The 27282-nt window shown below is 40.2% G+C and overlaps 1 protein-coding gene across 1 annotated transcript in view; it reads left to right on the top strand.

Annotated features, from left to right (window-relative positions):
- Positions 1 to 16166, top strand: part of SLC35B4 (solute carrier family 35 member B4) — a 30948-nt gene extending 14782 nt beyond the window's left edge. Inside the window, exons 3-10 of the mRNA XM_027842328.1 lie at positions 956 to 1058; positions 3269 to 3318; positions 5317 to 5398; positions 5892 to 5952; positions 8821 to 8930; positions 10530 to 10605; positions 13864 to 13939; positions 14746 to 16166. Of these exons, the coding sequence (XP_027698129.1) occupies positions 956 to 1058; positions 3269 to 3318; positions 5317 to 5398; positions 5892 to 5952; positions 8821 to 8930; positions 10530 to 10605; positions 13864 to 13939; positions 14746 to 14992 (805 nt within the window). The 3' untranslated portion in view covers positions 14993 to 16166. The remainder of the gene's footprint in view (positions 1 to 955; positions 1059 to 3268; positions 3319 to 5316; positions 5399 to 5891; positions 5953 to 8820; positions 8931 to 10529; positions 10606 to 13863; positions 13940 to 14745) is intronic.
- Positions 16167 to 27282: the final 11116 nt, after the last annotated feature.

Below are 27282 nucleotides of genomic sequence, written 5' to 3'. Positions count from 1 at the left end.
CCCTGCCCTCAAGGAGCTCACAACCTCATGGTGAAGACAACAACAACTATCTACAGACAAAATATCTACAAGCTAAACAAAACCCTAGAATTAAGAGAGATTGGGGAAGGCTTTCTGTAGAAGATGGGATTTTAAAAACCTTGAAAGAAACCAGGAGGCAGAGGTGAGCAAGGAGGGACAGCCATCGAAATCCCTGAGTAGGCACATGTTGTGTTCATGGAACTTCAAGGAGACCAGCGTCATTTAAGCACAGAGCATGTGAGGCAGTGTAAGAAAACTGGTTAAAGGGGGTCGGTAGATTATTCAGCTTTAAATGAAAACCAGGATTTTATTTTTGATCTCGGAAGTGATAGGAAGACAGGTTGTGAAGCACTTTAAATACCAAACAGAAGATATTCTATGTGATCCTATAGGCAATAGAATGTCACTGGGAAGGGGATTAGAGGGGTGACATGTTCAGACCTGTGCTTTAGGGAAATCACTTTGGCAGCTGAGCAGAAGAGGGACTGGAGTGGGGAGAGATTTGAAGAAGGGAGACCAATCAGAAGACTTTTGCAGTAGGGTAAGAATGAAGTGATGAGTGCCTATACCACCAGGGTGATAACTATGTGAATAGGGAGAAGGGAGAAGAGAACTCTATACAAAGATGACAAGAGTTGGCAACGGGTATGATGTCTAGGTTGTAAGGCTGAGTGAATGGGAGGATGGTGGCACCCTTGACAATGATAAGGAAGTTTGGAAGAGGGAAAGAATGGGGGGAAGCGGAGAGGAGGAGGAGTTCTGTTGGCAGAACCAAAAAGATTGTATTAGATGATGATATTAGTAATGATTTTTATACACATATGTAACAAATACATTACTTCAAATTTTCCCAGAAATGTAAATATTATCTCCTAAAATGGGTGTTTTAAAAATGGTAGATTCTGTGTGATGTGCTTTTATACTTCTGTTGCAGGTATTACGTCATCATGGTGACCATGTTCTTCACTGTCAGTGTGGTGAATAATTATGCTCTAAATCTCAACATTGCCATGCCCCTGCATATGATATTTAGATCAGTAAGTGCTACCTGGATTACTGAATGTGTTTACTCTTGTTAAAAACATAACTTTATAGACATGATATAGCAAAAGTAGGGAGTTCATCTTATGATAAGTGGATCTCAGTATGTGAAAATGGGCCTGATAGAGGTAGAAGTTAGTCTTTACCATATATGGATGAGTGGTTGGTTCCTCTAATAGCAAGACAAAGGGAAAGAAATAAAAGAAGTTTTTTCCTTGGCCTTCATTTCTTTTCTCTCAGTGTTTCCTTGAGTTAAATGTTTAAGTGTTTCATCAAGGTAAAATAAAATTATCTCTAGGAAGATAGAAAAATTGATTTTCACCTTAACTTATAATTGTTTGATTTCATATGAAAACTTAATGTTACTCCAGTCCTAATTTACTTCTTTTTCTTTTATTAAGTTCAGAAGGGTTTTTTTTCTGTGATTTGAGGTAATTAAAAGCAAATTTTATTACAAGAGCAGCATTATTTCTATAATAGTACCACCTTTCTTTTCTCTCTCCTGTATGTGGAATGTGTAACAACAAGAACAAAGGGTTCAGAGAAGAGCTATGAAAGATTTTGATATAGTTAGTGAGGGCTGCCAGAGGATACACAGTTAGCTAGACTGTAAACTTTTGTATTACCTGGAATTCTTTTTAGGTAGAATATGCTGTTTTCAGAGGTACTTTCCAGTTATCTGTTCTATATTTGTAATTTGTATGACCTTTCAAATGCCAGGCATATAGTAGACACTCCAGTGAATATTTTTTGATTGCTTGTAATTTTCCAGAGAAGACACTTTTGTGTCTTTTTTCTCTTTTTAAAGTATATTTTTATTGATTTTTTTTGTAGCATCATAATTTTTCCCAGTATCATCTCCCCCTTACCCTCCCAGAGAGCCATTTCATATAAACAAATAATGTTTTTTAAAGAAAAAAAATGAGGAGGAAAAAAACCTAATAAATACATTACAAAGATCTGAAAATATATGTAATGCACCACATTCATGACCTCCCACCCCTGCAAAGGGGTGAAGTAGATATGTCTTCTCATATCTCTTCTTTGGAGCTCATTCTTTGTAATCTTGCAATAGTCACTATTAATTTTTTTTTTTTTTGGTGCATGTGTGGTTCTTTCCTTTTACTCTGCAGTCATTGTGTATATTGTTTTCTTGGTTCTGCTTACCTTATTCTGTATCAGTTCATATGGCTCTTTCCATGCTTCTTGGTATTCATAGTTGTCATTTCTTATAATACAGTGATATTCTGTGATATTTTTGTATCACAATTTGTTTAGCTATTCCTTATTGGCATCTACTTTGTTTCTAATTCTTTGTTATCACAGAAAGTACTGCTATAAAAATTTTGGTGTATATGGGGACTTTCTTCTTATCAGTGGCCTCTGTGAGGCATAAACCTAGTAGCAGAATCTCTGGATTAAAGAGTATGGACATTTTAGTTATTTTATTTGCATAATTCCAAATTGCTTTCCAATATGGCTGTGCTGATTTACATCTCCAACAAGGTCCTAGTGAGGTTATCTTCCTGCAACCCTCCTCCCCCAGCAGTGACTATTCCCATCTTTCATCATTTTTGTCAATTTGTAGAATGTGAGGTGAAACCTAGGGGATGCTTTCATTTGCATTTCTCTTACTAGTGATTTGTAGCATTCTTTCATATACTATTTGTTCATATCCTTTGACCATTTATCTATTGGAGAATATCTTTTGATCGTATACGTGTGTATATATATTATATATATACATTTATTAATTGTTTATAGGTCTTGGCTATCAAACTTGCATCAGAAAAATTTGAAATAAAGACTTGTATACCTTTCTTTAATTGATTCTTGAACGCTATTAGATTCTGCATGTACTGCTAGTTTTTATTAAAAGTTTGATAGAACAGAAAGTTGAACTCTTTGTTCAGATGAGGCCTTTGAATTTCATTTTTTTATGTTCTCCTTATCCTCTTTTACAAATGATTATTACTTGTACTTTTCACTAGCATCTTTAGTAGTAGTACCATGACCTTCAGTGGTTTTGATATTTCCAATAGTTGTTTATTTTATGACTGAAACTATTTTTGCCATATTTGAATAGTTGAACCTCATTATTCATCCTAATATTTGTCTTTCTAGCCCATTTTCTTTACACTTGTAACTGAGTTTTGCTGCTTTCTGTCTTCATTGTGCTGACTTTGTTACTGTTCTCTCTTTATAGGGTTCTTTAATTGCCAATATGATTCTAGGCATTATCATTTTAAAGAAAAGGTAAGTAGCACATCCCTTCCATATCTAGAGGTAATATCACTGAACAGAATTAACAAGATATGCATTTTGAATTACTTTTCCAGTAATTGTATTGAATTTGTTCTGAGCCATCTACACCTCCCTTAGTTCCCCTTGCGATCAAGATCTCACATTTGTCAGGTGACAATGACCAGGGTCATAGATAAGATTTGTGGCTATCAAACAACTTCTTTCTCTGTATTAAAGTAACTGGTCTTTACAGTTATTGAACCTGAGCTCTTGATTGATTTTATATCCTGTGCTAACCAACTGTTCTTACTAGTCTAGATATATTTATAAGTTCATAATGAACTAAAGAGAAATTATGTGGGTTAAAATGAAATTCCTAGTAAAGGCAAATTGTTGTTGTTCATCCTTTGTTTTTGGAGAGGACCAAAAGTCAGGACGACTGGTGATGGCCCTGGATGCACTGGGTGACCTTGGCCTTTCTAAATTAAGGTCTTTCCCAGGTCTTGATGGCACATTGTAAAGTACTATAGAGATGCTTATTTAATAATGTATTTCAGGACAGCATCTTCTCCAGTGTTATCCTTCTGATTCTATTGACTTTCCTTCAGATGTTTACCTACTTAACTAGAAATCTTTCTTTACTAATTTGTGGATTCAGATTGGAAGACTTTGACTTTTTAGGCAATAAGTGTTTGTTATAGAAAGGGTAATCTTTCTCACAGGTCTAGTCCTGCAGGTCATTTTTTCTAAGGCCTAGTTAGTCACCAAATAAGTAATATTCTAGTTGCTTTCATTCTGAGTGACTTGTTACAGTTTAGATATTGATATAATGCTCAGGCTTATTTTGCATATAGGAACCAGCCCACTTCTTGGGCAACTTAAGGATTTAAGAGTTACCATACCGGGCTAGATTCTTGGTCTATCCACTAAGTGTTTTGTCCCAGTTTTCTGTCTCTTGACATTAGTAATTGGAGGGCCATTTGAACAGGGTTCTCTCTGACTAAATTTATCAAAGATGAGATTTTTTGTTACAGAAGAGTCTTTCAGTGTGCATTTTGCTCTACAGAGTCAGATGCTTTTTTGGAATCTAAAAATATTAAACATTTCAGGATCTTATATTCTCTGAGCCTTTTAATGAATTGTGTGACTGTAAAGATATGATATGAGAATATTTGCAAAATCCTGCCTCTTACCTTATCATAATTTTATCAGAAGTATTGATACATGTATAGATCATTCTTGTAGTTTTTATAGATAAGAAAGTTGGCATGTGGGTCAGAAGTTACTGCTATCTCTCAATTGCTTTACCCCATTAAAAAAATTCTTTTGGCATCTTCCTCTTTCTGAAATATCTTATAAAATAACCCCTCATCACTTTCATTGTGCCCCTTCTGGCATGGATTTCTTCTCTTCCCAACTTCATTTTCTTGTGCTCCTTTCTGCTACCTCGGTTAGCACATTAGGAACTTGGTATGATTTCAGTCATTGTTAAATATCTCTACCATCTTCATTGCTCAGTCCAATAGGTACAGTTTTTAGCCTGATAGGCCAGGATTTTAAAGGAGGCTTATTCAGAGATGGCTTTGTTTGTCTCTTCTCTACTTATCCTGGTATGAAGAAGCACATTATTTTCTGAGTGCTGAAACTGACCACATAGGTCTGATAGGTCTTTTTTTCCCTCACATCTAGTGTGTTTCCTGCTGACATCAGTATCATGCTTCCTAGAGACAGAAGGCGCAGTAGACCCAAATTAGGATTTGGAGACGTTAGAGCAGAGTAGATTTATTTAGAGTAAATGACTAGTCCGGTTACCTCACTGCAATAGGCATGATTGTTTTAGAAATGCATCCATGTGTTCATTCCTGAGTATGTTTATGTGGAATGCACTGGCAACTGATTCTTTGCTTTTGTTTGTTCTGTGAATCGTGCCTTTTGCAGTGTCAGCCTAGAAATAAATACCTGTTGGAAATTAATATGTGCAACCTTAAAGTACTTTCGTTTTTTGTGCAGATACAGTGTATCGAAATATACCTCCATTGCTCTGGTGTCTATGGGGATTTTTATCTGCACTTTTATGTCTGCAAAACAAGTGGTAAGTATTTGTCCACAAGATTCTTTCCCCTTGGAGTAATGGACAGATGTCCAGTCTTGTGGTCAAGAACCCTGAGTTCACGTACTGCCTCTTCTAATACATATGACCTCTGTGACCACGAGCAAGTCCCTTAGTCTCTCCATGCCCTGGGCAGCTGAGACTCCTACGTATGGGCAAGCTGCTAATATGCTTTGGTGGATGAAGTTTCCATACTGGGAGTTCTATGTCCTGCTGAATCCTAGGCCTGGACGAAAGCATCGTCCCAAAACTTATCACAAATATTATGGATTGTAGCAGAGCTGCCAGGGATGTGGTGATAAAATTCTTCCAAGTGTTTGTTTAACAGAAGGATACACCATCCATTCTAAGATGAGTGAACTGAGGTGTTTGACTTAGAAATATTTCTTTCACATCTGAAAACAGTTGCCTAATATAGTTTTTTTAATCCCTGCTTTTTTTTTTTTTTTTTTTTTTTTTTTTTTTTGCCTCTCAGGCATCCCAGTCCAGCTTGAGTGAGAATGAAGGATTCCAGGCATTTGCATGGTGGTTACTAGGTTAGTACTGCTAATTGTAGTAAAAACTAATTTTTACCTCTGCAGTTCTGTCTGCTGTCATTTTCTCCTTGGGGATAAGTCTCTAGACAGATAGCTTTTGCTAAACAAATTATTCCAGGAAAAAGGGGGAAGCAGCTGGGAGTAGTATAACATATTTCTGATCATTAACATCTAAGAAACAAGAATAAATTTAAGAAAGAAGGAAAAGTTTCACTATAGAAGCAACAGCAGCAAGCATTTATGTAGGGCCCACCATGTGCTGGGGTGCACTGTACGAAGCACTTTACAAAGTGCTTTACAAACACTCATAGAGTTCTCATTCTTTTCTCTTAGACCAAGCAAAATAAGGACTTTAAGCCTTCTTCCATGATCTCCAGATTCACCCTCCTCCCAAGTTTTCTTTTCTTCCAGCTAAGCAATCCCTGGTTCTTTGAACTGGTCCTTTTACGAGATAGCTATAGGTCCCTCACCATCTCAGTCACCCAAGTGAGCAAGTCCTAACCTGATTCACAATATGGATTTCATATTGCTTTGTTCAAGTTGATGTTGGTTGCTACTATAGTGTGGGAGGCAGATCAGAGGGGGAGAAGAGAAGTCTACTTTTCAGTGACATTTTTCAGTATCAAGTCTGTGATGTGTGATCTTTTCATGAAATGGAGATACTTTCTTGGAGTAGATCACTCTTCATCAACCTGTCTTTGGAAGCGACACCGATTGGAAGGAATACAGACTTCATTCACTTCAGAAAGAGGAGAGGAGAGAAGAGGATGAGGAGAAAAGAGGCTGAAAATGAGGAGAGGAGAAAATGAACGCCCTCTAGACCATTCTTATGGAAATGCTAGAATGGATTATAAGAGAGAACCTTTGTGAACATGTAGGAGGAGAAGTTAGAGCATTGAACAGTTGTACTCCATGCCGATGTACAGAGCAGTTAAATAGTTATTAAGCCAGTTAGTCCATCACATTTCTTGAATCCCATTTTTCCCTTCTGTTTAGCTGAGTGCAGAGAGTAAAACTGTTGGGCCTTCCTTTCTCTGCCTATAAGAGTGGGACTTTATCTTCCCACTTCTCTGAGTTCTTAGAAAGATAAATGAGGTAATGTTTCCAGGCAGGCTCCTGTGTTATTCAGATGAAAGATGCTTTGTTAGTGCTGAGCATTATTGTTATTATCTGTCATTTCCCAGTTTCCACATTTAGCAATTAAGGACACTCAGCATTTCTCAAGTAAGAATAAATCTTCAGCTTGAAGCAGTAATTTTGGATCTGTAAGGCTCTGCAACAGGTTTATTCAGTTTATCCTATTTATAATTTTAACATGCTTTTCTAATGATAATTTTACAAGATGAAGATGTATAGTCTAATTGGTCACCATCCATTGAAAAAGATTGAGTAAATATGTGGGCTGTAGTCTTAAGGAGTTAAAGCCTGTAGGAGAAATCCAACATTTTCCCCCCTTTTTTTTCCCCCCCATCCCCCCCCTTTTTTTTTTGGTCTAAAGAGGAGACTATATCAGCATTTTATGCCATTTCAGATTGTAACTAGAAGCTACAGTGTTGTCCAACAACAAGGTCAAAGTTACATTGTGGTACCATTAATATGGTAGAATATGAGGAATACAAAGGAACTGAGAAAGAATTTTATGAAATAATGCAAAGCAAAAACAAAAAAGCAAAGCCAAAAGAGTGACATACACGCTAACCATAGTTATGTGAAGAAAATTGAATGAGGATGAAAGGACAAAGATTCCAAAAGGGGACATGGATTATTTGGAAAAGTATTATGATACCATCTGCATTGAAATAATTTCAATGAGCAAATTTGATTGCGTTGGTCTCATTTCTAATAAAACATTTTTAAAAGAAGAGGCTGTGTTAACATACAAAAGCACTATAATTAGGTATGTTTATAGCTGAAGTGGTAGAGTTTTAGAAATGTTCAGTTTCTTTTTCTCAGGACTTCCTATCAGATACAGGGCAAGGACAGTTATGTAGTTATTGTTAGTATATAAAGCCACTAAAGAGAAGAAAAATATTTTAGTAAAGTTCTAAATAAGCTCGCAGATGAAATAATCAAGGATGCTCTGATTCTGGGCCAATGGAACCATATAGTTATAGATATAATGGCATTATGAACTTCCATGGCAATTTGGGCACCAGTGGATCTCATACAGATAACTGAAGAGTTAAGACATCACCTTGGTCCTTTGGTCCCTTATTTTATGAGGAAGGGACTGAAACTCAGCTACCACTTTTGAAGTGGACATCAGAGGAAGCAGCATTGTATTGGGGGGCTGGCCAGACTGAAGATGAGGCATAAAGCTAGGATTGGAAGAAAATAAATCTACCTGCATTTGAAAATTCACCTTAAAAAAAGGACATTCTTACCTCTGAATCCATTTCCTTACAGGACCGAATTTTAAATTAATCAGAAAATGCTTCATCTAGGTGGTACTTTCCTCTTTCAAATGAACTTAGAAATCTTAAACTAGTTGCTCTTCATAGGGTCCTTAGGAAGTAAATGTATTCCCAGGGCTGGGAGGCAGAATTGAATTGGCACAGACAATTGCAGTGACTTTGTGAGATGACTAAGGAAATGTTACAAGTAGGTTTTGAGTTTAGGCATGCTGGGCTCCCCACCCCCTGCTTAGACTGTTGTCTTATTTGGAACGTGATATATTTTAACACCTAATATAAATTTGCTTTAATTTTTAACTAAGAAATTATAGATTGTTTATTCTATAGATAGTTTTTAAGGGTCTATCATATTCATTCTTTTATTAGGATAAGGCTGAATGTCTACTTCTCATGATTCTGGGAACTAAAAGAAGAAAAACCAAAAGCTCTGAGTTGTTCACACTCTGTTTTCTAGGGATCGCTGCCCTGACCTTTGCCCTTCTGATGTCAGCAAGGATGGGCATCTTCCAAGAGACACTCTATAAGCAATTTGGGAAACATTCCAAGGAGGCTTTGTTTTATAATGTAAGCAACTGCTGGACTTGTTGGGAGAGACTTAAGTGACTGAGTAGTGCTCCTTATGAGGGGATACATTTATATTTCAAATGAAATTAGAACTTCCTTTGCATATGGTTGATGGATCCGATCAGCTTGTCAAGTCAGTAAAGTATAGGAGGACCTCACAGAATGGAATCTGTTACTATCAGTGTAAAATCTGTGTTACCAGGTAAGGAAGTCTGCTTTAACTGCCTGAGCATCATGTTGGTGTTCATTAGAATCCCTGCTGACCACAGTCAGTCAGCCAGTCAGTGAACATTATTACCACGCACTGTGCTAAGTGCTACCTGGGCACGCTGCTAAGAGCCCCCACCATGTAATCTATGGAGCGACCCTTTCCTCCAAAGCCAGCTTTTCAATGCAAGTGAAAGCATGTGAATGTTAAGAGCAGACTTGAAGGGGTAAAGAAGTCAGCTAGCACAATGGAGAAAGGTGGGCAAGTAGGGTAAGGGGCAGTGTGCAATGGGCAATTTGATGGATCAGGGACTCGGGAGGCCTTATTTGGCTGGAGCCCCTTGCCGTCCTTCTTCTCCATCTCCCACCTCCAAGCTCTGGGGCCCTTCCTCTCCTTCCTCTCCAAGGCACGGGGCCTCACTTAGTAGACGGCTCTGACGTTAGCTCCCTGGCCTGATGTCGTAGACAACCAGCTGGAGAGAGGTGTTCAAGGAGTACTGAGCGGTGGAAGCTGGAGGAGCAAGGCATCTCCTGTCTTCTCTTAGACTTTCATTTCTGCCTTCATGATTCCTTTTCCTTCACTCTTCTCCCTCCCTCTCACTCTTTTCCCCACCCTATGTTTGTCCTTGTCTCGTCTCTTGTCTTGTTTGCCCACCTTCCTGCAGTCCACCTCTATTCAGTCTCTATAATTCCAGAGTTCATATTCAGTCTTGTACATCCATTTACACAAAGTAAAACCAATACAGCTATCACAGGTGATGTGCATAATTATATGTGTATACATACACATATACACGTGTGTATATGTACATGTGTTTGTACATATTTATACACATGTATATGTGTACATCTATTTGTATGTAAATGAGCTGTTATTAGAGGCAGCAGAGCCCTCCTCAAAGCCAAGAAGACCTGAATTCAAGTCCCACCTCTGACACATAGTGGCTGTGGAACTGGGCATCTCAACCTCTCCGTGCTCTCGAGGACTCTCTAGGGCTGTATGTTGCGTGGAAGGTGCCACCCTATATTGCTGGAGGGACTTTCCTCATCCCAGAGTTCCTTGTACCAATAACATCACAAGTCTAGTCCCTAACCCTGCAAACTCCTTTTCCCATTTTCATGATATCTTTCTTGGCTGTGGTGCCTGTTTTGTTTTATGGTCAAGGACCATGTCATTTAGATGATGTAAAGTGTCTAGGAGTATCATGTGGACGTCAGGAGTACAATAAACTTATTAATCAGTCATTGCTTTCCTTACTGAAATTCTGTTACATCTAGCCTTGCATAAACAACACCTCACAAAATATCTTAGGAATTCATAGAAACGTTTTGGTAATTGTTGTCTTATTGCATTGTATTTTAATTCTCTTCTATTTCTGTTTCTTCCCGTAGCATGCCCTACCACTCCCTGGTTTCATCTTCCTGGCTTCTGATATCTATGATCATGTACTTCTTTTTAATAAATCTGGTGAGTTTGGAATTGAAATATTTTTAATACAACAAAGAAATAACTGGCATTTTTTGAGTCAGGGTCTAGGTTCTACTCCTAACTCATTTTTTAATGTTGCAAGCAAATGTGCACACATTTCAATGTCTTTACTAGTTTCTTGTTAATAATGGTGGGTGTTTTGGAGATGATGAAGCAAAATAATAAATTATGATGACCAGAAGTATAAATTTTACATCCCTTATATGTGATTTTTATCCTTTATAAAATTGTCCTTATCCAAGTGTCATTTAACAATGTAGCTCAGGGTAAGGGGTGCGGCGAGGGCTTTAGAAGCAGGATCATGTTCAAAACAATATCTCGGGAGCTTAGGTTGCCCGGTGCAGTCCCAAGGCATGATTGCTTATAGGGCAAAGAAGGCAAGGAATTTAGGCGTAAAGGATAGTGTAGAGTTGAATTGGTTCCCCAAGGGATTGAGGGGAAGAGATAGAGTTCAGAATGGTTCGGGAAGGAAGGGAGAGGTGGTGAGATTGGAACAGGTTAAGTATTGTAAAGCAGAAGAAAAGATAGGATGATAGAAATTTACTATTAGATAAAGGAATTGGCATTCACAAGAAAGGAAATGGAATACTTGAGGGTGATGGCAGGTATGACTCTTTGAGTATGGAGGTAGATGGAAGACTGGAGTCTCATGGAAATTGAACTGGAAACTTAGGAACTGGAAAGCTAGGTTATTTGAGAAAGTATTAATATCTATATGGAAGTTCCCTGATATGAGGGCAGGAGTTGGGGAAAGAGAAAGACTGGGAACCAGGCACTGAACTCACTGAGGAAAGAAAGGAATGTCTTGGGGTTTAATCCATCTTGGCCACCAGGGTCTGGCTTGGCTGGTAAATGTGCATAGTGTGACCCTCAGAGCAAGGGAAATTGCTGAGTGTGGTAGAGATAGAAATGGCGGTGGGGAATAAGATATATTCCAACTCTGTCACCAAGATATACCAGGCAGGGGGTCTGAGTGACAATGCAGCCAGTACCAGAAAAGGTGACGAGTTATGGATCAGGTGGAAGGATTGGTGAGATCTGTGGTGAAATATTGGAGGGAGGTGGATTGAGGGGAATGGGAATGATGAGCAGGCAGCTGAGAATGGGGAGTAGAGTCTGAATTTCACCTTCCTAGGGTTCAGAATTACTGCATCGAAGAGAGGATGAGGGAAAGGAGTATGCTACCCATTGAGGAATGGCTAGGCAGAATGTTGGGCTGAAGGAAGCAGATAATGAATCCAACCTCATTGCGGGTAGAATGTCGTGTCCTTGTGAGGCCACCGAAGGCCTGCCTTATAGAAGGCAGGAGCAAGTGAGTCATGTCAAGAGGCAGGAGGTAGCAGTAGGAGATGGGCCTGGACCAGAGATGTCTTCTGGGGCACTGGAGGCGGTCTGGAGAGCAGAGACCAGAGGTGGCTCATTGGTTATGCATGCTGTGTGCAGTAAGCCTCAAACCCCGCTCCTACCCATCGAAGACACACCTCCACCCTGACGCCATGAGGGCCATCTAGGGGAAGGTGTTCTATGACCACCTGCTGTCATGTCAAGCACATACCCCCACACACATTCCCTGTAGCCACTACCCACTTACACATCCAAGGTGTACTCTGAATATACCTTCATCACCAAAACTGCCTCACAGTACTAAAACTGTCTTACAGCCACACATACAGTCTCATATTTTTCCTGATGTTTTGAAATATGCCCATGAAATTTCAGTCATTCCCTTTGTAAGCATCTTCTTCAGTGCCTAGAGGAGCATATTGAGGCTGAGAGAACACTGCTTGCAGCTCCATTGGGTGACCTAGGCCCTCCGCTGTAAACATTGACCGAGGTGGGTCCGATTACAGCTGTACCCTGGGGAATGGAGTGTCCGGATGTATGGCTGACAGGTAGCTGTTTCCTCATTTTCTTCTGTCTACTCATAAGCTCTCCCCCCAACCTATCATGGCTTTTATCTGGCAGACCTTCTTTATGTGATCAAGCAAAGGTCTTGTGAGCTTCCTCATACTTAGCATTGAAACTGCAGCATCCCATGTCTCGTATGGGTGACTGAGTATTGAACAAAATTCCTTAATGCTCAGGAACCTTTCTAGCAGGAAGTCTTTCTCCCCCATCAGAAGCACTTGGCAGTTAAGTGAAACCCTTCCCAGCAGCTTCCTGGTCATTATGGCTTGCCCATACTTAATCCAATGAAAACATATGGAGCTGTCTCCAGAAGACGAAGTCTCTTTCTGATTCCCTTGAAAAAATGAATGTAGATATAATCACCACCTCTTCCAGAACAGCCAGAATTAGTGGAACAGTGAGTGTCAGCTGCTGTAGGCAACTCAGCTTTCCATGATTCTCCGGTGCTCTACTCAACCAAGCTAATCCTCCAGATTTCTTCACTCTTCCCAGCTACTGGTATCTATGACGTGTGTTGGTGGAGAAGGGAGGGAGAGGACTGAGAAGGAGGCCGCAGCATGCTGCGCATGTGCTCCTCGTGCTCCTCGTGCTCCTAGATGACCACCCGGGAAGGGAGACACCAGTTGGTGCCAGGATCCTCACCCTTCCCACTTCCATTCTGCCATCTTCCCACTCTACTCCTCTTGCTCTTTGCCTTCATGTGCCCATCTGAAACGCTCCCTCTCTGCAACCACTGTCTCCTCCCTGTTCCCACACTCAGTATGTGCACACCAGTTTGCAGGTACCCCGGTGTCCCACTCTCCCGTGCAGAACTGCAATTAGTCACTCTCCTTTTCAGCCTCACGACACCTGCATCCGTCTTCCATTATTAGCCCTGCAGCCAAATCCCCTGACACAGGTTCTGGTTTATAAGATAAACAGCAGGAGGGAGCTTAGCACAAATAAGAATTTAAGACTCTGAGAGGAGTCTTTGCATTAATGTCATGACCCTGATGGACTTCACATCATTTATGTTCTCAGTGTGTCCTTGTTTTCATCTGTAAAGTAGGGAGCCAAGTACCTGGGCTCTTTTCAGGTAAAAATAAGAATTTGTTGAAATAATATTATTTCTGGTTTGATTGGAGGAAGGAATTTGACACTTTCTTGGAGTGACATGGATTGAAGCAGTTTGTGAAGTAGGAGAGCGCAGTTGTTACCACTGAGCCTCCTCGTGTCATGACCTATGATGAGACCCCAGAGGGAGTCTTTGACCTCACATTCAGCCTGTATTCTTTTGGTCAAAACCAATGAAAGTTCGTGAATGTCTTTGTTCTCTTGCCATCCTTACAGAACTGTATCAGGTTCCGGTTGTCGGGGTGACAATGCCCGTCATGTGGTTCTACCTCCTCATGAACATCTTCACTCAGTATCCTTTAGCCTCTGTTGTGCCGCTGCCAGCCCTACCTCAGTCTGGCCGGGAAGAAGTGCCCACATCCTTTTCCTCTCAGAACGCTCGGACACAGCTTCGATTTCTTATCTCAATACCTTTTCTGCAGGGAACAAGGAGGCAAATGGTCCTTCCTGAAATCTCCTTGCTGAGAGATGATATTGCAATGTTTGTCAAAAGGTGATAGAACAGAGATGCTAATTGGGAGACAGGGAGAGCAAATAGGTGGTGTGACAACTGATAAGAAAAGAAACATGTTTAAGGGAAATAACTGTATATATAGAAGATGCAGTCAGTGATTTAAGGATTTATGTACTAAGATGATTTGCAATCCTGGGTTAAACATCCCAGCATCTTAAGGGGTGCCCTGAAACCCTGAAAAAGAATTTCAAAATTATTTGAATAAATTTTAAGCAATTTTTAAAGTTTGTGTTGCGGCAAGGTAGTGAGGCAGATTTTCTTGTTTGCTTTGTGGAAATCAGGCTCATTCCTTTGTAATAATGGGGCATTGAGTTGTGTCATGAAAATAAATGGCGATGTCATAAACACTTAGGATTGAGTTAAATTGTGAAAATCACAAAGTTTTAGGTACAATTGAATTGGGACTTATCGTTGAAACAGCAGAAATTTTGCAGGATAATCTGCTGAAAATGCCCTCTGCTGCTGATCTTTGTGTCCATTGACTTCACAACACCTTAAAACAAAGAAGTGTACTCACTGTAGCTTAGCTCCCCTGACTTCTTACTCACAGACTTTGCAAAGCTCCCTTAACTTCTGCTCTTCAGGTATGCCTGCATCCGGGGTGTGTTCATTCTCACCACAGAGTGCACCTCCCTCACTGTCACACTGGTTGTGACCCTGCGCAAATTCGTCAGCCTCATCTTCTCCATCCTCTACTTCCAGAACCCTTTCACCCTATGGCATTGGTTGGGCACCATGTTTGTCTTTGTTGGGACCTTGATGTACACTGAGGTATGGAACAGCCTGGGGGTGTCCAGGAGTCAGCCCCAGAAAGAGGACAAGAAGGACTGAAGTTCGTCTGGGATAGACTCTCCTGGACTTGGGAGGGTGGTGATGTGATTGGGAGAGTCTGGCTGCCATCCCACTTTCTTTAAAGCTTCCATCCCCCAGCGTAGATCCAAACACCTAGCAGGGAATCCTCCTCGAGAGGGCACTGTTAGTATCCCTGATGTCTCTGCTGACTGATATTTGCAGCTGCTGGATGAAGCATCCCTCCCCCAACTCAGAAGTAGAAAAGGCGTAGTTCTGATCTCTTGAGCAGAGTACCCATTTGTATTTTTATTAAAGTGTTCAAGATATGTATTTATTAAAGTCCAAGGATGTGAAGGACCTGATTTTATACCAGTGGTCTCAGGCAGGATTACCCCTTTCATAGCAGCCAGCAGTCCTGGTCCCACTCTGTCACCAGCAACAGCGAACCGCTCAGACCCACCTGACATACTCATGGAAACAGTCAAGTGGTTAATTAACTGAGATGATAGTGACACGTGGCTGGGAGCCTCAGGGAAACCGGAGCAGGTCAGATGGCAGCGCCTCTTCTTTTCCACTAATAGTTTCACTTGTTCTTACCGTCTCATCCATCCATCCAGATGTAAAATGATGGTGACATGTTCACTGAATATCCTATTTGCAGCAACCCTGAAACAATCCAGTTATAAGCACAGTTGTATTAGGTCCACTATTAGCCTTTGTGCAAGGGTCCTGTACTGATTCAGTTTGGTAAAGGTAAGGTCCCTTATGTGAAGGCTGAGGTGGCATCTTCAGGACAACAGTTAACAAGCTTGCTTCGTGCTGGCTGGCCCTGATCAGAACCTACAAGATGAAGTCAATCCCTTGGGACCAGGACATTTGTATTCAATGTGTTTTAGAGAGGTAGATCAGTAAGGCATCAGAAGGCCTTTTGACCAGGGAGTGTCAACTCTGCTCAGGAACTTTGGTGAAGTACATGAAAACCAAAGTCCATCAGGCCACCTGTTAGATTTTAACTTTATTAAAGTTATATCAGGTCAAATCATGATTGTATTAAAACCAAAATCTTATCCCAGAGTATAATTTGAACGGGGCAAATACTATTCTGTTTGTTTTTATGGTGTATCTATATCTCTTTTCTCTTGTTAGATAATTAAAAATAGTATTTGCCTCTATTTTGATCATTTCATAAATTGAGTTTCTTTCTGAAAATCAAGAGACTATCATTTTTGGTTTGATAAATCATTTGGTTTATTATTTGGAGGTGGAATAGGAGATTTACAGAAGCCAGGGTTTCTTAAATCTTTCTCAGCACAGATCTCATCTTCCTGCTAAAAGTGCCCCCCTCAAACAATGCAATTTAATGCAAACATTTTGGAAGGGCCTTCGTTGTGTAAAGCACTGCTCTAGGCACAGGGGATACTGAAAGGAAGGACAGCTCCTGCCCTCGGGGGACATGCCATACTGGGACACAGCTCAAGAAAACTCAAGTAGAAAAAGCACACTTGTAGCTGGTAGGTTCAGGCACGGATGGGGGAGAGCCTGAGCTGAGCCTGGAAGAGTGCCTGGACCTGGGAAGTGGAAGAAAGGAAGAAAGGGCCAAGGCACCGGGGCCCTTTAATAATAGAGGATGAGGCCGGACTCTGCTTCTCTTGGCTTTTCCTTTTTTGATGTATAGAAAAATTGACTCTCCAGTTTTTTGTCAGGTGCAAATTATATGTACAGAGTGAAATGTCCCTTTTTCATATAAAAACCAGTGTAAGTTTCTGGGCAGTGGGGTGGTGCAATGGATAGAGCTTGGGCCCTGGAGTCAAGAAGACATGAGTTCAAATCCAGCCTCAGACACTTCCTAGCTGTATGACCCTGGGCAAGTCACTTAACCCTGTTTGCTTCAGTTCCTTATCTGTAAAATGAGCTGGAGAAGGCAATAACAAACCTTTCCTGTATCTTTGCTAAGAAAACCCCAAATGGGGTCACAGAGAGCTGGACGTGACTGAAATGACTCAACAAGAAGTGAGTTTCCCGAACCCTTCCCAGACTATAGCTTGTCTGTGCTGGCCTGTGTTTACAGAATGGAGCCTAGTAGCAATATTGCAAGCTTTTGTGCTCAGAAATTTCGAGGTCACCTTCAGGAAGGCATTTGACCTGCCTCGCTTTACTCCTCTAAAGTAAAGATACTTGCTCGCCTACATTCTGGTGTCGAAATTGAACTGTGATTCTTAACGTTAATATGCCAGTGTTAATGCCAAATGCCAGTAGTGTTTGATTCCGAAAGACACAAAATTGGAGATGAATCCAGCCCAAAGAGTTTGAAAAGACCTGTCTGTAATGAACGTGCTACATATTGCTAAACATTCACTTAAAGAAAAACTAGAAACAAATATTTGTTAAGCCTCTTTAGTAGGAACTCGACTGATTGCTGCACTGGCCTGGGGTTGGTTTTATGCCTATGAAGGTAAAAATACAGGCTTTTGTTAAGCTTCGTTTAGATTGGTCTAAGGTACATTTGTTTTTAAACGTAATTAAGTCCTGGTGATGGGCATTAGATTCCATTTTTGGGACTCTGTGTGTTTCCTTCGATCTGCATACAACATCTATTTATGGTAATGAGGACACTACATACATATGAAAGACTAGAACTTAGCAAGACAATGAAACAAGCCTGCTTAGCAGCAGAATAAAAGAATCGGCGCAGGTTTCTGCTCTTTGGAAATTTGGATCAAGAAATCTATCCAGCAAGCAGTTCTAATATTGTTCTCCCATCCTGTTTTATTACTCACTTATCCTCTTTGGTTTTGTAACCCAGGCTTGATTATTTTTAACCTTTATTAGAAAGGCCCAGGAACTAGTATGGCAAACATCAGTTCAATTTAATTTAATGAATTCAATTCAGCAAATATTTAGTGAGTGACTGCTTCACCTATTGGAACAAGAGATGTTCTTTCTCATCATGTAATATTGTGTCTTGACCTCAGTTGTGCTTCAGATGGAGAGGGTTGCTGTTTACAAGATGTACTTTAGTGCCAAAAGGTGTTTAAAACTCTGAAGCTAGAGCAAAGATCAATAACATGTGGCATTGATCTGAAAGGTACAGAGGGGGTGTGTGTGTGTGTGTGTGTCTGTGTGTGTGTTAGCATTCCTGTGTGAACACTAAATCTGGTAACAAATTGACAGGTCTTCTGAACTAAATGTAAAGGTGGTAATGATGAATATTTGTACTTAGCTCAGTTCATGGCTGCATTTCATTTACAAGTCTTGTCATCCATTAAAGGCTTTATCTTTCAATTCTTTAATTGGTTCACAGTTCCTTTGTTTTGGTTTTATATTGGCTTTTTCATTCACTAAAACAACTTATTTGTACTCATGCTGTGTATGCTTATGGCAAATCCATAGATTCTAAAGGATCTAACATTGTCCAACTAGGGGGGTGTGGGTGTGTTTTCCTTTATTTTAGCCAATAATTTGTAACAAGGTTACTTTAATTTGGTCAGTACTGAAAATTAAAGAGTTAAACTGATCTTTCCAAGACTTTGTATAACAAACCTCTTCTAGTCTTTTTTTTCTTTAAAGGACTCCGTTAGTCACTTCTTTAAAATGTCTCTGCTCTTTTGCCAGTCTATACCATTTCTTTTCTCTGTCTGCCTACCTGGTCTCTCTCTGCCACAACCATCCTCCACTTTTCTGCTACCAGTTCATTCATGTGTCCTTTTCACCTAATAACCCACATAATCTACCAACAGTTTACCCAATATTCAATGAATTTGTGTATATGTGTGTGTTTTCATTGGATATTCTAAGTGTGCCTATGTGTTATGTTTGAGTGGATGTAACCATGTCTGTGAAAGTGGATATGACGGATTATGGATACATATTTGTGTAAGACTATACATGGAAAAAGTGAATGAGTGTATGTATGTGTATGTACATATATATGGATGTATATGTGTGTGTGTGTATATATATATGTGTGTGTGTGTGCGTGTATTCTGTTATTGGGTCTAAAATTGGGGATGAGCCCTCTTCCCTTCTAGAACTATTTAGAAGTTCTCTGATACTGTTTGTTTGGGAAACAAACAGTGGCTCCCCTATTCCCACCTAAGCACTCCATATCTAATTGCCTATCTTCTCTGTCTCCCCAACGATTGTCAACTGGGCATGGGAATCAGAAACAGGACTCATTAGTTCAGGTTTAACTTCTGAACCAATGCACCAGCCCTAGACCATTGCTATATATGTATCTATTAATATTGTATATTCAGAGATGAATAGTTTGGTATATTAAAGAACTCTAGTTAAAACTTGACCCGAATTTGTGCATGTGCGCATCTTTAGCACCATATCAGAAAGATTTGAAGTAAAGATTCTGAATTTAGGGGTTTTTTTTCCATTTATTTGAAATAAATTCAAGCATTTTAAAAAAAATTCTAAAGAAGATAATTGTTCCTTAGTGGTAACCCATCATTAAATTGAGAACAGAAGTTTTAGCACAAATATTAACTAAATTTCCTGACTGTTGACAGATGTTTGCTATGACATGTATGTGTGTATAGATGTGTGTGTGTGTATATATAATACATTGAGTATATTCCCACATTCAGTGACTTACATGGGCAGAATAACCAGCTAGAACTGAGGTTCCTCCTATTCATTTTCTTTCCCAGCACAGTTAGCTTTGTGACTAGTTATTCAACGTTTATTTGGCAGTTTCCTCACATGACATCGTAGGCCAGTGTGGTGGGCAAGTTGTTTGTTTTCTTTGCCAAGACTGGCACCCTTCTGTGGTTTTCCAGAGCTGTTCTCATGGCTTTTACTGCCCAGGGCATCAGTCACATCTCTGTTTTCGATTTTCTTATCCCATTCCCGCGTTTGCTGGTCTTCTGACTGGCAAAAGAGATAGAAAGCAAATAGGAGGGGACACTACCCCTGTCCTTCAGGAGAAGGGGAATAACAAAATATTCACTAATACATAACTGAGGATAGCTGTCAGTAAATCTGTCAACTATTGGGCTTTTTGCTATTTTGGTAACAATATACATATCCTGCATTCATTAATATCTGGATGGAAGGGCGAATGGATGCCCCTCCAAGCAGCACTGAAGTTGCGTTAATGTTATTGAAGGAAATTGCCCTCCTAAGGTCATGTTCCCATGGTCTATTCCAGTTGGTTTGTATGGAGAGGTCGATGGATCTCGTTGATGACTGTTGAGTGTGTCTAATCTTAGAGGCAAAAAATCATCCACAGTTGTTACACTGATATTTACTTTATGCCTTTTCCTCTTAATAGTCTGCAAAATTTCCTTTGAAATTTCAAAAATGAAAATGATGAACCTAACCTGCATTTTATATAACATCGAGCTGTTTTGTCATTTCCTGAAAGCTTTTCATTTAAATTGTACTCCAAATAGATATTCTTTCTTTTAATGAATATTTCATTTGTCTAGCATCATCAGTTCACCTCATAGTCTCACCTACCCCCCAAACCACTTCAGTGTCCTCCAACGGCAGCCTTCTAGACTTGAGTAGAGATGGAGATTCTCGTCCCGGTTCCATCTGTAATCAGAGATAGCGTCCCTGCTCTTTCCAGGGTTCATTGGGAAGAGGAATAAAAGTAGCAGCTTGAGCATTCTGTGGTAATATGGGCTTTACAGAGCACACTGAAGTGGTGGGCTTTCTATTATTACTCCAGAAATGTGTTTTGAGTTTTTAAACTTTCATTGTCCAAATTAGTTGTTTGATAAAGTGAGGCACTCTGCCAAGGAACACAATAGGATATGATGATGATACCTGCCAGCTGCCCACAAAGCATGAGGCCCTCAGCACCTAAGACAAATTTGGGCTAATCTTACCTTACTGATAGTGAATTTTAGGGACAATGAAAGACCCCCACAAACCAAAGAAAAGGAATAATGGTTGTTACAAAGGGCAAAGAAGTTTTAGTAAATAGTGATAGGGCTGTCCTTTTATGTGTGGTCCCCTTCATTCCAAAGATTATATGTAGGTGCTGAACCAAAAAGAACAGGAGATTTAAGGATGACCTGTGGAAGGCTCAGTGGATAGAATACTGGGCTTGAAGTCAGACTTCCTTGCTGAGTCCAAATCTGGCCTCAGATACTTACTAGCTATGAGACCCTGAGCAAGTCACTTAAATCTGTTTGCCTCAATTTCCTCATCTATAAAATGAGCTGGAGAAGGAAATGGCAAACCACTCCAGTGTCTCTGCCAAGAAAACCCCAAATGGGGTCACGAAGGGTAGGACACAACTGAAAAATGGCTGAACAACAGTGGGCGGTGGCGGTGGAAGAAGCAGAGTTTGGGGCAGTCTGAGATCTGTTCTAAAGTCAGATAATGACAGCCGGAGTGTGTATTCATTTTGTGAACTGTATGGTGAAATGTTGACTCAGTCTTACCAATGTTTTGAATACTGAATTGAGGTGAAGGAATATTTTGTGAATAAAAATGTTTTGCCAAACTAAGTTATTTTGTCATTATGCAGTTCAGGTTCTTACCTTCTAGAACAGGGGTGGGGAACCTGCGGCCTCAAGGCCACATTTAGCCATCTAGATCCTTGGGTGCGGCCTTTTGACTGAGTCCAAGTTTTACAGAACAATTTTTTTTTTATTAAGGGCATTTGTTTTGTGAAGTTTGGATTCGGTCTAAGGGCTGCACTTGAGGCCCTAGAGGGCCATATGTGGCCTTGAGACCACAGGTTCCCCACCCCTGACACATAACCATTTTTATTCTGAATTGTGTAGCCATTATTTGTGTTTTTTTAAGTGATAAACTTCTTACAGGTATTTCCTATTGCCTTTCAAGAGTCTATGCAACTTTTACATTTTTCTCTTTTTCACATTGCAGGGTGGGCATCAGAGTGGATTTTTTTGTTTTTGTTTTTTACTACAATTTGTAAGCAACCTCTTTGTAATGCTTACCAGCTGGATCAATCACAAAGCACTTCTCAGGCTATTTATTTTTGCCTCAGAGTGTTTAAAGCATCAGTCTAACCTTCTGAAGGTTTTATTGACTCACTGCAATCATCACTGAAACTTAAGAGACCTTGGTATCAGCTCGGCAAAGTAAGACTCTCTTGACTCTTAATCTGCAACCAGTTGCTTTCAGGTAAATCTGATGAGAAGGCAGTTCTCTCCAAGGTTAACCGCAGCCAGTGTGCTCTGTCAGGTGCGCTAGCCACAAATACAGCAAATTAAAAGAAAAAGCAGATGAGCGATTTGGCACTTAATGTAGCATAATTAAAATTCATCTCTTTAAAATCACAGAGTAACTTTGTCACAAGGAAAGGGCATGACATGCTCAAATAGTCCTGAGTTTGTAATTACTAACAGGTGCAGATTTTGGCTCCTCCGCAGATCCATCAGTCTCCAGAGGCATAATATCTTGGTAGTCATGGGATTTGTCAATCACGAAATAGTATTACATCCGGTGTTTGAAATTGCAGAGCTAAAAGTAAAAATGACCCTTGAGGAGAAGAAATTATATTTCAGTTATGAGAGCTTTTAGCAGATTGTATCATCAAACTTCACTACACTCTGTGTGTTACCAATAGCACAGCACACTGCAGGATACAGCAGTGGTGACCACTGGGCCAGGCAGCAACACTAGTCAAAACCAAGGGGCAGTGCCGTTACCATACATTAAAAGTGACACATCCCTCTTTTCGATGAGCAGTCTGTGAACTTTTTTGAAGATAGCTTCCTTACGGGGTTTGTTGGGAAGCGTTTGATGTGTTCAAAATTCTCTGACTACCAAAAGCAGTTGTGGTAGATTTGGGGTAGAAGACAATGAACAGAGCAAAGGCACTCTTGAAAAAAATTACCTATGAAGAGGGCCCCTTCAGAGGAGGTAGGTATTACCAGAATTATTATCTCTCTTGCAGATGAAGAAACTGAGATATTAAATGATTTGTCCATTTTTATATCCCTAGCTGCTACTGTAAATGCAGAGTGAACACATCAGGCACATTTTCCATGTCCACTGTTCTTTCCAATGCAACATACAAAGCTTTGCACTTACACCATAGTCACACTACAAACTTATTACATAAGTAGCTTTATAATGTATAAATATTTGGAAATCTACCATTGCTCCATCATTACATTTGAATTATTTCAATTCCTTATTGTTTCTTAATCCACATTTTACCAATTTAGCATGCTGTTCACAGAATATCAGAACAGAATTCATTTATTTCAACCCTTAAAGGAACAGGAAACCTCTTTGCAATATTTCTGACAAGTAATGAGTTGGCTCCACTTCAAGACCTCCAGAAATCATGAACTCATGACCTAAGGCAGTCATTGTGCTTTTGAATAATTTTAATTGAATCTCTCTTCCTTATATCCAGCTAAAATCTGCCTTCCTCCAGCTACCACCCATTGTTCCTAGCCCTGTCCACTGGGAGCTAAAGAAAGTTAGTCTACTGTACCAGCCCTTCTAATAATTGAAGACAACTCCAGATCCTTCAGCTGATTCTCATGTGTCATCCTTTGGAAGCTCTGAAGTTTTTAATGTCCTTTCTACAATATGATGTCAAGAGCTGGACACAATACCCCAGATGTAGCCTGACCAGGGAAGAATGCAAAAGGTTACTGCCCCCATGCTATTTTCTCTAGTGTGCATTATACCTACCCCCTCTTACTTGTAAAAGCCTTCTCCCATACCTATGTGGCATAGAAGAGACCCTGAATTTTCCAGGGGTTGAATTGGCAAAGCCCAGCCTTTGGTGGGTTCTACCAAGTTGGAAAGGCTTCATGGATGGCCTCCCAACAGACTGAAGACCAGCCAAGCTGAATTTGGAGAGACTCATTGGACCACAAGATGATGAATTTTATTTTGCCTTCCCCTCCCTCAATTTGAAGATGGTTGACAAATGATCTAATAAGGTCTGGAAGGGTTTCAATCTGTGGATGGAGTGAGTACTGACATCAACAAAACCATGAATCCTTGGAGGGTTCAAATATTCAGATCCTTTCTTCACATTTGTTTCTGTCTCTTCCTCTGTGGCCTCGCCCCCCCCACCCCCACCAGTCTTCTACTTCTGGAACTGATTTTTTTAGTGCAAAAATAAGATTTTATATTTTTTTATTTTTAAAAATTTCAAGATTAAATTTCATTTGTATTTGTTTTAGCCCATTTTTCTAATCACTTGAGATCTTTTCTAGATCCTGATTCTGCTACTCATTAGCCATCCAGCTTTGTGTCAGCTGCTCAGCTCCAGGTGACTGTAGGAACACAAATGAGTTTGGAATTCAAGTTATCTTTAAAATTTGGACATGGCAGCTTGGTGTGCTAGACCAGCACAAAATGTCACTATTTTGTTTTTGTTAAACATTTGTTAAGTGCCTGTTACTCCTACCTGATGCATCCCTTTTGGTCCACTCTAATATCAGGAAGTTTTTTGTTTTTTGTTCTTTTTTTTAGCTTTTTGGTGAAGCAGTTGGGGTTAAATGACTTGTCCAGGGTCACACAGCTAGTGTCAAGTGTCTGAGACCGGATTTGAAGGAAGTTTTTTTCCTTATGAGTGAGGCTAAAGCTATCTTGCTGCAATTTCCACTCTGTTCTTAGTTCTGTCCTCAGGTCAAACAACACAAATATAAATCTCATTTCCACAAGACAGATTTTGAGCTTGGAAAAAACTTGAGGTTAAGGGATTTGTCCAGTGTCACCTACCTAGAAAGTGTCTGCAGATGCGCTAGTAAATGTTTAACCACTACCTCTTGCAGGGGGAAATGTTCACAGGGACACCCTTTTTAGTTTAATCTGCATTACTAACATTTTCTCCATCCCTTTCTCAAGTCTAGACAATCAACAAAGCAATAAATCAAGGCCTGGTTTGTAGCGGTTGCAACCATAAATGCTCATACTGGAAATTTAACAATCAGCTCACATACCTGAACCCCAGTCTTCCTGACTCCAAGCTTGGGCCTCTATATCATGCTGCCTGTTGAATCAGCCCTTCATATACTTCACAGCCACCATATACATTTTGGAGTCTTCTTTCTCCAGCTTAAGTATCTCTAGTTCCTTCTACTGATCCTCAGAGGGAATGGTTTTGAGTTCTTCTTCATTCTGATCCAAGGGTTCTAGATAGGCTCCAGCTTTCAATGTCTTTTCAAAAAATGTGGTAGCCCCTCACTACTGAACCCAGTTCTCCAGATGGAACCAAAGTACAGCTATGCCCTCCTCTTGGCTTCTCTCAATTATCTGGAACCCACACTTGAGTCACTTTGTTCTTATAAGCCACTAAAATCCCCCAGATTTGGAAAGTAGAGTGGCAGATCATAGGTTTAAGAGATTGGGCTTTGCTCAGAGGTCAGCCAATAAGAGTTTAAGGTGGGGCACACCACCCCAACCCCCAGAAGCATCTGCATCTTTAGAGAGCTTCAGAAGACCAGAAAAGCCTTCAGCTTTCAAAGGTAGGAACCCAGGGATAGAATGACTCGGCAATAGGACTGTTATTTGGGGTTAGATTTATTATGTCAGTGCTATGCCAATCAGTTTATCACAAACCTGTGGTATTTTCATATTGATACTTCAATGATCTGTGAATTTCATCCCTGTGGGTATGCCCTCCACTAGCACGTTACAACCCCTCCATTCCTTAGCTTTTAGTCTTCTAGAGGTGCCGCAGTTCTTCCCTCCTCCCCAAAATGAAAATATCAACCTCAGTCATGTCTGACTCCATTCTACATCTGCTGCTTTGCTTGGTTCCAATTCTAGAGAACAAGATGCCCCTCCCAGATGAAACTCATCCCCTCTGGTCTCCTTACTCAAGCCTTGATTGACGCCACTTCCCTCAGCCTTCTCTCCCCTCTGATTGGAGAGCTGGAGAGGGGCAGAACAAACTCCTCCCACAGCCGCCTTTTAGGGAGGGCAGAAACTGGACTTTCTTGACTTTACTGCAGTCTGTGTCTGCTGTTCTCTCTGGTTTCAACTCCACAGAACAAGTTGCTCCCCTATTGGGTATCCCCTGTCCTTCTCCCTTCCCCACTTTCCTGCCTGATTTTGTGTGTTGTCTCCCCCAGTAGACTGTAAGTGCCTTGAGGGCAGGTACTGTAATTTTATTAAAAGTGACTGACATAGTAGGCACTTGATAAATGTTTATTGGATTGGCCAACCTTTTGAAAACCAATTTCTATGTGAACACTTGATACAGCACATTGAAATGTAGCCGGGCCAAGCTCTCACATCCACTCAGCGCATTCTCTTGAGGTTGTTGTTCAGTCATGTCTGACTCCTCATGACCCCCAAAATGGGGTTTTCTTGGCAAAGACAGTAGAGTGGTTCACCATTTCCTTCCTTCTCCAGCTCATTTTACAGATGAGGAACTGAGGCAAACAGGGTTAAGTGACTTGCCCAGGGTCATACAGCTAGTAAGTGTCTGAAGCTGGATTTGAATTCAAGAAGATGAGTTTTCTGATTCCAAGCCCAGTGCTCTAACCACTTCATCACCTAGCTGTCCCAATTCTCCTTAAACACTTAGCTTAGTATAAATTGATGCAAATCCTACATTTAAAATTACCAGAAGCAACAATAATCAGTTTTCAAGTGCAAAACTAGGAAGCTGTGATTTTTTTTTCTCTTTGAAACACACTTCCCCTTTTTAAGTGTGTGTGGGGGAGGGGAATGACATATTTTCATTGCTTTAAACCTAAGAAGAGAAAAGTCATCAAAACAGGAAAAAAAAAAGTTTGAGGGGAAGAGAGTAGTTCAAACACTGACAATTCGCTTCTGTTCTGCAGCTGCCAAAGCCTGAGATTTGAATTTTGTTACCTTCTTCATTAGGCTAATTAATTCTCTTTAAAAGTCACCTCTTTTTTCCCCTTCAATCAGTGTCAATGTCCAATTACAACTTGTCAGCAACCAAAGTGTAATAACACAAATGTTTATCGAGGAAGGGAGCTTTGGGACTGCCAAGATTAGTAATTCACTCCCTCTTCTTTACATTTGCAATCACTACTTTCCAACTGTTTACAGCAATTTGCCTTTAAATAACTCTATAAAAGATGTCTGACTTTGCCTACTTCTTGCCTACCCTGGGCCCTATAGCTCCTCTTTCCCTCATAGATACAATGGATATATTATTAAGACAAACTCCCCTAAGGGCTTTCTCCTACTCCATTAACCCAGATGCAAAGTCCTGTTAATTATTTAAGGAGATAATATTCTTAGTAGATTAAAGGAAGCAGTGAATGGCATTTGTGGGTGATTAACTGTAGAAGAGCTGACAATTGCCATGTTCTCCAATGTTAAGACCATCATTTTCTTGATGGAGCTGGAAAAGTTTCTTCTTTGTTTCTCTGTAAATATTTTTCCTC

This window comes from Vombatus ursinus, unplaced genomic scaffold, assembly GCF_900497805.2.
Source record: "Vombatus ursinus unplaced genomic scaffold, bare-nosed wombat genome assembly UNPS02014870.1, whole genome shotgun sequence".
Classification (NCBI taxonomy): domain Eukaryota; kingdom Metazoa; phylum Chordata; class Mammalia; order Diprotodontia; family Vombatidae; genus Vombatus; species Vombatus ursinus.
The sequence above is the reverse complement of the archived record's forward strand: the minus strand, read 5'-3'. Positions and strand labels throughout refer to the sequence as shown.